The sequence below is a fragment of the Hippopotamus amphibius genome, chromosome 1 (genome assembly GCF_030028045.1).
Source record: "Hippopotamus amphibius kiboko isolate mHipAmp2 chromosome 1, mHipAmp2.hap2, whole genome shotgun sequence".
Lineage (NCBI taxonomy): Eukaryota > Metazoa > Chordata > Mammalia > Artiodactyla > Hippopotamidae > Hippopotamus > Hippopotamus amphibius.
In genome coordinates, this window is record NC_080186.1 from 8,966,093 (window position 1) to 8,977,633 (window position 11,541).

General features: G+C 54.4%; 1 protein-coding gene across 1 annotated transcript; it reads right to left on the reverse strand.

Moving 5' to 3' along the window:
• Nucleotides 1-1,161: 1,161 nt before the first annotated feature.
• On the reverse strand, nt 1,162-7,646 carry KIAA2013 (KIAA2013 ortholog). Its single transcript, XM_057712061.1, has 3 exons — nt 6,441-7,646; nt 3,147-4,000; nt 1,162-1,858 (listed from the first exon to the last, which is right to left on the reverse strand). The coding sequence occupies exons 1-3, from the start codon at nt 7,471-7,473 to the stop codon at nt 1,841-1,843; spliced, it is 1,905 nt and encodes a 634-aa protein (XP_057568044.1). The 5' UTR covers nt 7,474-7,646; the 3' UTR covers nt 1,162-1,840.
• Nucleotides 7,647-11,541: the final 3,895 nt, after the last annotated feature.

Here is an 11,541-nt window from a genome sequence, read left to right on the forward strand (position 1 = left end):
GCATGGGCAGAGATGGAGGGTAGGGGCTGAAAGAGAGGCTGGGCGAACAGCGAGCCCCAGTCTGCATCCCAGCTGGGCTGCTCCGCCTTGAGCAAATTACTGAGAGGTCATTTGCTCATCTCTCAAATTGGGATCTTAACCCTCAGCAACCTCCTCTCCGCGTGAGGCCGTGTTGATGGACAATACCTGACACACGTGCTCACTTCAATGAGACCTATAATTCGCAAATATGCGTTACTGAAATTCTACTCTTTGGGTCGGTATGCTCCCGGCACAGGTACACGGGTTTGTGTTTACCTTTCTGGGAGCCCACACCACGCCCGGTTCCAAGTTAAACAGGATGAGTGGGAGCCGTGAAGCGCTGCTTCTCTGGTCAAGTAGTTTCCAGTTGAATGCAGTGACTAGAGGGCGTGTCACACCATAAACCACAGCCCACCACACCCCCTTGCCAGCCAAGGCCCCCCGGCCAGAAGCGTGAGGCACTCCTTTGCTCTGCACCCTCAGAGCAGGAGCGGAAGGTGCACAGGACTGGAGAGACTGGAGAACCAGAGCAACTCGTAAAAGCGCCTGAGGCACTTGTTTACCTCCTCTCCTAGCCACCTGCTGGGGGCTGGACACTCGGCAACTTGGCAAGCGCACCAGGCTTCCTGGTGAGTCGGGCTGCTCAAAATGCTCGTCCGGGAAGCCAGGGAAACCACCACGGCACTGAGGGCGATGGTCCCTGAGGTGGACCGCCCCGCTCAGCTTGGCACCTCTTTGCTCCATTCTCCCCACAAACGAAGGACTTGGGCCTTAGCTGCGAGTACAACCTGCAGGAGGCCCGCTCAGGGTTCTTCCTGCCCCCGTTCCTATGGGCAGCAAAACCTGGGCAACTCCAGGCTCTTTAGGGTGGGGGGGCAGAGAGGCACCGCAGTAGGAAGGGACCAGGGTGATGCTCCTCAAGCAGCCCACGCGGCCAGGATACGCAGCAAAGCCCCCAGGTGGGCAGTGCGGGGGGCCACCTCCACCTCCTCCGAGTGGGCTCCTCTGAAGAGGAGAGGACATGGGAGAAGGATGCTGTCACCATGGCAGGGCCTTGCGCTTCGGACTCTACCCAAAAGTCTGGTGACTGAGGACAGTCCGATGTCTCCAGAGGTTTCAACCACACGCAAACCGGTCATGGAAGTTTGAAAGAGGTTTATTTAAAAACAGAACACAAAAAAAGCTTTGGTATTTTAAAACCCAAGAATCATCAATCAAGAACGTTAAACACCTCCCCTAAAGCCCAGAGGTACAAAACCACAGATCTCCATAGGCTCATGATAAGAAAGACACAATGTGCAAACTTGAGGGTGACGGAGACCCACCCTCTCCATGCAGGCGGCGTGTGGGCCTCCACACGCCCCGAGGTGGCGCACACTGGAAACCACCGCCAAGATTCACTACCGAGAATGGATGCAAAAGCCATCCAGCAAAATCTCAACAATAAATTAAAAATCCATTCAAGAAAGAACACATTAAAGTAGGAAAAGAACACATTTTTTTCCTAGACAAGAATCTTTTCAAAAGAGCGCCTACTTCCTGGGACAGAAGAAAGGGGGAGAGTGGAAGGAGCGAGTTCAAGTATTTTCCATATGGGTTCATTTTATTGAGTCGAAAGCTTACAAAAAGTCCACAGGCCCCTCCCCTCCCACTCCCCGATGCAAACTCCTGAATATCCACACGCACTTCTGAGTCACTGGTGTCCCCCAACAAGGCACAAAAGGCTGGGTGCTTTCAAAGGATCCCTTGTTCACAGCAGCAGGACTTTCAGTGCTGGGCGTCTTGTGCAAGTGGCGACTGAAAGCAGGACTGATGTCACTCAGACACTGGGGTCTTCCTGTTGAATCAACAAGACAGGTCGTTACTGCTCACGCCAACCCCGGTGGACAGCTACAGCAACCTCGGGGGACGCAGGCGATGGGGACACCCCGCTGGCACCCCACCCAGGCTCCAAGCCCACTGACAGTGCTTGGCCCACAGACGGGCTAGAGCTGCCGTGGACCCAGGGGCCTGGGTGCCTCCTCAGGCGAGGGTGGCAAGTTCACGGGCTCGGCTCTGGCCAGGCCTGGCTCGAAGGGCGGGAGGGCACTGGGCAGGACCTGAGAAGGCAGCTTGGCCTGTCCCTGATCAGGTGGGAACCACGGCTGGATGGGGATGTGCCAGATTAAGAGCAGCGCAGCCACCACCCAGCAGGGAGAAGCGGCCCGGCCATCTGCTTAACAGAGGCTGCCAGTTCCACGTGACGCAAATGTAGCCCCTGTCCTGTGACGGCCACCTGGGAAGGCCGCCTGTACATTTCTCTTTGATCTGACTCTGTGTTCTTCACGCTCGAGGAGCTCAGACCTGCCTCTGGCCCTTCTCCCACTCCTTGAGGTCAAGTGTTACTTCCTTTACCAAACCAGAAGCCACAGAGCCCCTTTCTCCCACAGTCCGGGCTCTTTAAAGACTGGGAGCACAGAGCTGGAGCTTAATGTACCCTCCAGCTCAGCCCCTCGGAAGCTCTCTCTCCCGGGAAGCCCTGCAGTGGGAAAGCACAGAAGACTGGGTGGTGGGCAGCCTCCCCGGGGACAGCAATCCCGAGCCCCAAGGTAAGTTCCAGATGAGAGTCCCACAAGCATGGTCAAAACCACGGCTTCCTGGGGGCAACGATGTTTCAGGAACCAGGAGGAGGAAGATCTCGTCCTGGCTGACGAGACGACCACCAGAGGCCAGCCCACAGCAAGGGACTGACCTCTGGACACGGTAAACAGGCTCTCAGGGGTGGCAGTGGGAGGCCCACCAGCAGTTTAGGTAGAGGCTTCAGGTCAATCGAGGGGGTTGTGGCAGTTATTTTTAACTGCTGAGACTCGGGGGCATGGTAATGGGGGGGACGGCCCACGTGCCTGGGAGGCCAGCGGACGCATCTCCGCACGCCGGGATGCCACAGCTGCCCCTTCCTAGGGCCTCCTCAGAGAAGGCACTCTTTAACGTTCTCTCAAAACACACTTGCTCCCCTCTGCTGACAACTGAGGACGCTGGCTTAGAAGGACACCCACCCCACCACTCCCCCAGCCTCAGCCCGTCCTAGACTCGGGACAGAACACAAGGCCAGGGGACCGGGCTCTGAAGACACAGCGGCTTTATACCTTACTCCTGAAGAGGGGCTTGGCACCAGGCCCACAGTACTCGTTGTAGATGAGCTTGAAGAGGAAGAGGTGGAAGAGGGTGATGAGGGAGGCCACGCTGAACCAGAAGAGGAAGGGCAGCCCGGGGTCCTGCTGGGCCATGTGCTCATCGTGGGCCAGGATGGCCTTGAGGTGCAGTGTGTGCCGCAGGTCCTGCAGGTGCGTGAGGTCGGTGGAGATGTAGAGCAGCGGTGTGATGGGCTGCGTCACCATGACCGAAAAGGTGTGACCCTGGGGCGCCGAGGTCAGCTCCACAGGCTCGTCCAGGCAGCCCGCTTCGCAGGCGTAGATCTTGACGAGCTGGCCGTGGGACTCCACAGACACGTGCAGGTATGGCTTGCCCTCGGTGTCTGCGAGCACGGCCAGGTTGATGTGGTCATTCTTGTAGCGGATGCCGTGCAGGGCATAGCTGTTGTGCAGCACGTCGGGGTCAGCCTGGAACTGAAGGTGGTTCTCGGTGAACTGCAGGCCGCCGAAGCTGAGCACCATGCCCTGCAGGATGCCAGGGGCGCCCGCCCGCACCAACCCCTTGCAGCCACGCTTCTGCAGGGTCAGCCTCCAGAGGTCCCAGAGCTGCAGGATCTGCTGGACGGAGGCCAGGCGGCCCGGCCAGAGGTTCTCGGCGTGCATGGTGGCGTGGCCGCTGAAGCAGTGATCTTCATAGTTGAGTGTCGACTCCATCTGGTCCCGTTCCCTGTGGCTCAGGTCGGGGCTGAGCAGCGGGGCTGGGGAGCAGGAGAGCATGTAGTACAGCGTCAGGTTCACGGTCAGGCCAGATGGAGTGTGCGCATCGGTGATCTTTTTCATTTCCACACCTGTAATGCCACAGAGGCTGCATGTTAAGGAGGGACACCATGCGGGGCTTCCCTGGTGGCGCCGTGGTTAAGAATCCGCCTGCCAATGGAGGGGACCCGTACTCGAGCCCTGGTCCAGGAAGATCCCACATGGCGAGGAGCAACGAAGCCCGTGAACCTAGAGCCCGAGATCTGCAACAAGAGAAGCCACTGCAGAGAGAAGCCTGCCCACTGCAACAAAGAGTAGCCCCTGCTCGCGGCAACTAGAGAAAGTCTGCGCACAGCAACAAAGACTCAATGCAGCCAAAAATAAATTTAAAAAAAAGAGGAACAGTGTGGCCAGGAGACTGAGGTTATGAAACGCACAAAGATCAAGAGCAGCAGCGACATGAAGTTTTTGTCCAGTCTCCCTTGAGTACAGGAGAACAGCATCCTGCCTGGTTTCTTCACGTGACCACCTTGAGCCCTGTGGGCCTGAAACCGAAAATCCTGCCAGTGGGGCTCCTGCCAGAGCCCAGAAGAACACAGACTTAGCCAAGCCTACAGTGCCAGGTAAAAAGGCCAGTCCCCCGACTCCAGAAGTGTCATCAATGCCCTGGCCAGTCGTGGGCTGCTTCTGTCTCACCGGGCCTGTAGCTTTAAACATCTGAACACAGGCTCTCCCAGATCTGCATGAACTCTAGACCCAGACAGCTAACCGCCCGTGTGGTGTCTCTACCTGGATGTGGGACAGGCATTTTCAACCTGGCAAGGTTTGAGTTCTTCCAGCCCCACGCTAATCCTCCCATAAGTCATCTCCAGACACCTGCTGAAGCCCTCCCTGCAAGTCCAGGAGTCACCCTCAAGTTCTCACTCCCCACAGCCAGTCCACGGAAAGCCCCGGTGGCTCCAGCTCCAAAAAGGATCAGAATTATCCACCCCTGCCTCCACAGTCACAACTGTGGTCCCAGCCACCCTCCTCTCACCTGGGCTCCTGCCAAACCTCCTACCTGGTTTCCACGCTCTCCTTCCCCCTCCCTGCCATACTGTCTATACTCTGAGACAGCAGCCACAGGGACCTTTAAAAACGGGCACCAGATAGTGTCTCTACCCAGCCCCCCATCCCACGGAGAATAAAATCCACTGTCCTGACGGCGGCCCACAAGGCCCTTTATGATCTGGCCACCGCCACCCTCCCCTTGCTCACTGCCTGCCAGCCACACGGCCACTCAACCAAGCCCGCCTGCCTCAGGGCCTCTGCCCTGCTGGCTCCAAAAGATCACCACATGGCGCTTCTTCCAGCTCTGTGGCCTCAGCTTCCGTGTTTCCTCCTCAGACAGGCCTCCCTGACAACAGAGCTACACACCCCTACCCTCCAATCACGGCAGTCACCCTCAAGCACGTATTTTTATCTTTTCTCCTTAGAACGTTCTATCCTAAAAACCTGTCTAGCTTTTTTTAATCCAAACTTTCACTTTCTAATATCTGTCTTCTGCCCACCCAGAATTTAAGAAATGTAAGAGCAGGAACTTTGTTCTATTTCTTCCATATCCCCCACATGAGAAACAGTCTCCGGCAGAAGCATTCAATAAATACTTGACTAAGTTACAGACTCTTTGAGCAACTATATATAAGGATTTAGACAACTAGAACCCTGGAAACCAAAATCTCTCACTCTCTCTTTCCTCTAGGCTAGGATTTCCTTTTCATTAACAGTCAACGGCGGGAAGAAGTTATCATCTGACAGAAGCATCCCATCTGTGGAAGAGATTCCACTACCTCCCCATGAAAGAGCTGCAGCCACAACAGCCAGGCCACAGCTCAGCCCAGCAGGAGTCATATCAAGAAGTCCATGCCTGTCACCAGCTGGAACTGTGGGGGACTGAGGGAAGAATCTGGGGATCGGCCAGGCCTCTGGTTTATCCTTTAAGAACTGACCCCTAGGGACTTCCCTGGTGGCACAGTGGATAAGATTCCACGCTCCCAATGCAGGGGACCCAGGTTCGATCCCCGGTCAGGGAACTAGGTCCCACATCCATGCTGCAACTAAGGAGCCCACGAGCCGTAACTAAGGAGCCTGCCTGCCACAACTAAGGCCCGGTACAACCAAATAAACAAACAAAAAAAACACAGAAGAAAAAGAAATGACCCCCCCCCAAACCACTTTGCTCAAATCAGGCTTCATCTACAAGAACAAATAGCAATAAGACCTGGCCTTTACGCTCCTCTTTCGTGAGAATGTCATAAAAGCCCTCTGAGGCAGGTGCTACTGTTATTACTGAACACAAGCCCAGAGAGAGTAGGCGACTCATTCAAGGTCACACAGATACTAACTGGTGGAGCAAGGGAATCAGCCCCAGATCAAACACCAAGCCCAAGTTTGAAACACCCCCTCTTCAGTGTCACCTCTGCAGACTTTGCAGGGGCATCTCCAGGGTGGGCCGTGCTCACCGGGGGGGACCAAGCCCTCGCCAGGCCTCACCTGGACTGAAGAGCTGAGCCCAGAGGCGCTGGTGGTCCTGAAGCAGCTCGGCCGCAGGCTTCTCCAAGAGCTCCAGCATTTCCTTCCGTGCCAAGTCCTGGAGCACCTTGAACTCCTTGGCTGCTTTGCTTTTGAGCACCTGGGGGTTAAGAGGGCTGGAGACGTGCACCACCCACAGCACGGTCTCGTCCAGCTGCGTCTTGGGAGCCACCTGGAGACGGTTCACTAACTTCTTGGCGGCCACCACCACCAGGTGCACCAGCCCCGTGGGAAAAGGCGGGGACCGGCCCGAGTAGAGGAGGAATTGATGGTCTCCGACCTTCTCCAGGGTGCTGGTGAAGGCCTTGGGGACTGGGCCTGCAGTGGGCCCCACAGTCTGCAGCGCGGCCACGCGTTCCGTGGGGTTATTGAGCTGGATGCGTTGCAGATAGACGTGCGGTCGGCCCCGGTGCGCCAGAAAGTCCTCTTGCAACAGCACGCAGTCTCGGCTGGGTCCCGTGACGAGGCCAGAGGCCGAGGCGGGGCCGGGGCCGGCGGCCGCGGGGCCGGGACCCGGGGTCCCGAGCTGCAGGCAACGCACCCGCCGCAGCAGCCCTTCCCGCAGCAGCAGCACCGACTCTCCAGCTTCAGAGAGCGCGCTCAGCGGGCGCAGCTGCACGAAGGGCACGAAGTCCGGCGCCACGGCGGGCTCCCGCTCCCCAGGGGTTACCCACAGCCGGTTGGCGACCACGTCCAGGGCCAGGAAGCCGTTGGCCACCAGGGCCGGCACCCCAGGGCCCAGCGGTGCAGCCTCGCCCCGCTCCCGCAGGCCGCGCCAGGCGCGGGTGGCCGCCTCGAGACAGGCAGAGGGCTCGGCGGCGCCCGGCTCGCCGCGGGGCCAGGGCAGCAGCTGCAGGCCGCCCGCCGCCCGCCGCGCCCCGGAGCCCGCGAACCACAGGAGCAGCACCAGGAGGCAGAGCAGGCAGAGGAGGCGGCGGGCCCAGCTGCTCGACAGCAGTCCCGGCAGCCCCTTAAGCCGCTGCTGCAGCCACATCGGGCCTCCAGGCGCGGGCGCGGCGCGGGGGCGGCCGCCGGGCCCGCCGCCCAGCCCACCGGCCCGGCCGCCCGCGCCTCACTCCCGGGCCCGGACCGCAGCGCGCACCCCGACCCGCGTCGCAGGCTCTGTTGCAGCCGCCACAGCTGCTTCCTCCTCCTTCTCGGTTGCCTCCGGCCGTCAAACGACGCCGGCCGTCAAGCGCCGCCGACTCTTTTGCGACAAATGGAAGAGGAGGGCGGAGGGAGGGGAGAGGGGCGGGCCCGGGAGAAGGAGGCGGGGACAAAGCGAGGAAGGGGCGGGCGCCGCTGGGCGCTGGACTGCAGATTCTCCACTTCTACAAAGGGAAGTCCGAAAGAGGAGAAGGGTCTGCGGAGGACTGGAACCGTCCAACTCAGGGGGAAAAACCAACCAAACCAAAAAAACCCCACCGCCCTAGCCAAACCGAACACGTGTTGGGCCCCATGTGCTACTGATGGATTCAACAGCCCTAAGGTCTTTTAAAAATAATTTTAAAACTTTTTTTCTGTAAAAATGTTCCTCACTGCAAAACAAAAACAAAAACAAAACAAAACAACAACAACAACAAAAAACTTAGAACGGTACAGAGTAGTACCCCTAAAAAAAGAAAGAAAAAGCAAAGAAAGTAACCACTGTCAACCAGATTTCCTAGGATATATTTTGTTGACAACTCTTCCAGACTTGTCTGGCTGTATGTACAGCATATGGGACACAAATCAGGCCCAGGACTGTCCATTTCTCTACCACACCAAGTCCCCTTCTTGGTGTCAACTGTGAGTTTCAACTTATTAAATAACATAAAAAACTAAAATCTCATGCTTTGAAAATGCTTTTAAATTGTGAATCATCAATGCAAGAGAGAAATTGTGTTTTGTTTCTGGGGAAAAAATTCAATCCGAGTACAGGGGCAGACAATGGAGAGACTGTTTTTACGTTAGTTTCAGGACATTCCAAAGCCAGACACTGCTTCCCAGTTGTTGAAAATTAAACGGTCATTTGAGGTGGCTTCTTGTGGACTGTGAGCAGACACAGATGTGTTTGCCAAGTTCTAGGGCCAGAACCCTATGAGAAGGTGGCTGTCCAGGTGATCCTACAGTATGCTTACTTTTTTTTTTTTAAGATCATTATCGAAATATACACACAAAATTCTTAATTCCCACCACGATTTTGCAAACCCCACAGAATAGGTTTATGGATGTGCACGAATCCATACCCTACAACTAGAGAGGTAGGATCCATCCAAGCCCCTCCAGGAGGCAGGAATACTTAGGAGGCACAGTAAGCTGAGAGCAAAGGACTAAACCAGGCTTGACCCCACCTGTGAAATGGGGATGACCAGAGAACCAGCCTCTCAGGGTTCTGAGGAACACATAAATTAATACAGGCAAAGCAAGCAAGGTGCATGACATGGGGTAAGTTCATAGTAAATGTAAACCCACATAATTATTTTTGCTATTACAAACATCTGTGTAATAGACATATACCTTGGTCTGCTTTAAGACTGTTTCTGGGGGAGCAATTCCTGGAAGTAGATTCTTACGTTAAAGAGAATGTTCATTGTTGGTGCCCTTACCACTCTCAGACACCCCAGGGGGGAGGGAATCTGACCAGGGTCAGCAACATAGCCACAACAAAGCCAGGAGGTCAAGAGTAAGGATGCTGGCATGAGGCTGCCTGGGTTTTGAATCTTGGCCTTGCCCCTTGCTAGCAAGTCAACTAACTTCTTTGGGCCTCGGTTTCTCCATCCATAAAATGGGGACCATGAGACAGACTAGGATTGCTCTGAGACTTAAGTTGGACAAACAAGTTAAACATTTAGCATACTGCCTGGCTTAAAATAACCATTCATTATTTAGTTTATTTTTACTAGGAAACAGGAAACACATGTACATGACACCAAATTGAAAATATACAAAAGGATGAAAAGTGGCCATTAAGTCTTACTCTTTCCTGGAGCCCCAGCTAGTCAGTTCCTCTTCCCAGATGTAACCACTGCTTCCTGTTCCTTGGACGCTCTTCCAGAAATTCTATTCATTACAGATATATAGACATATAGACAGAGATCTATATTTTTCCCTTCACAGAAATTATTGCATATCATATATGCTTGCATACTACGTTTTTCGTTTAAGGGAACAGCTTGGAAATTCTATTATTATTATTGTTATTAAAGGAGGTAGGTACCAGTGGGACTAGCTGATGGGTGTAAAGGGGGAGGAGGCTGAGAATCTGTTGGCAGCATAGAACGTGGCTGTCCACTGAGGCCATTCCTCTTCCTCAGGTGGAGAAAGGAAATGGTAAAAATGGAAAAAAGTAGAGGATGATAGGGAGAAAAGCCCCTCGTGGCACCAGACCACTGCCCTCCAGTCCAGCTATCCTCTCTGTATCTTCCCTGAAAAGCAGCATCCTGTGCCTTTAACTGTGTGCAACACGTGTAGCACGTACCATGAGTAACATCTGGGCAGCAGCCACCCCTGGTTAAAGAGACAGGCCCTCTTTTTGGATGAAACTTGGACCAAGTTCAAATTCCAGCAATTTGGGTGAAGTGTGGCAGGCAGGCTTCACCAGGGTGAATCCTTTCTCCAGAGGAGGCCAGCAGCCTCCGAGATTGATTCCCCCTCCTGATTTGCAATAACTCTGGGAATCCCACAGCCCAAGGATTTTTTTCTGTCCACAGTACATCAACAGACACCATCCACCATCGCGGTTCTCCTTGGGCCCAAGCAAAGGGGAAGTTAGAGCCACGTTCTAGAGGCGCCTCCCTTACTGTGGTCCCACATCAGCTGTGTGACTTAGAGCAAATTGCTTCACTTCTCTGGGCCCCAGGTTCCTCATTTCACAAACGGGGGCGGTACTGCCTAACTGGCAGGGCCGTGGGGAACATGGCACAAGCCAGAGCTTTGAAAATTGAGCCAGTCAACACATGCTCCTTCTCTTCCCCTCTGCTTATCCCTCCATTTCCTCCTCAAAGGAGCTGGAATTTCAGTATGCATCCTCCTGAATTCAAAAACATCCGGTGGATTCTGGCACCAAGTCCTGTCTCCAGCTGTAGAAGCTCCCCGCCCTAGGTCCCAGGTCCCAGTTGGGTGGCAGAAACCCTGGATTGCACTCATGCATCTTCCCTTTACTTGCCTTTCGACCTTGAGCTTGCTGTTGGGTCCCCCTGGGACTCACTTATACCATCTTTACCATGAGTAAATCTCGGTACAATGAGAGGATCGCCCAAGTTCCCAGGGATTGCATCAGTACCTATTTTCTAAAAAGAACGTGTGTTGGTGACTTCCCTGGTGGCCCAGTGGACAAGACTCGGCGCTCCCAATGCAGGGGGCTGGGTGTGATCCCTGGTCAGGGAACTAGATCCCACATGCATGCTGCAACTAAGAGTTCACATGATGAAACTGAGGAGCCTCCCTGCCACAGCTAAGGAGTCTGTGAGCCACAACTAAGACCTGCCGTAACCAAAAACAAACAAAAAAAACCCAAAAAATAACGTGTTGCCTTTGTTTGGATTGTACAAATAGTATATTTTCATTGTATAATGACTGTAAAAACAATGAAAATATAAATAAGAAAATTAAAAACTACCAGGCAATAACACACACACACACACACACACACACACACACTTCCACAAGCTGGAAATAATGACTGTAGACATTTGGCTGTCATTTTCTTTTAGCATCATCTCTATGCATTGTACCTGTAAGGATGTATTTTTGCTGCATGGGGTCATACTGTTTGTACTGCTGTAGAGACTGCTGAAGCAGTCAGAGTACTACTGATATCTCTTTTCCCCAGGACCTAGCATGGCCTGCTTTATGTTGTTCATTGAAAACCATGACTTTCCTCTTCCCTCTGCCCTTGCTCCCCGGGGCTGGGCAACCCCCTGCCCACTAGGTATGGATTGCACCCACTACCACTCCTCTGGAGCCTAACCTGCTGGAAAGAGGCTCCTGGATCTCAGTTTGAGGGTCTCTTCCGAGGAAGGGAGTTTGTTATTTTTTTTTCCCCCAGAGATGTCTACTCTAGGAGCCCTTGTTCTAGAAA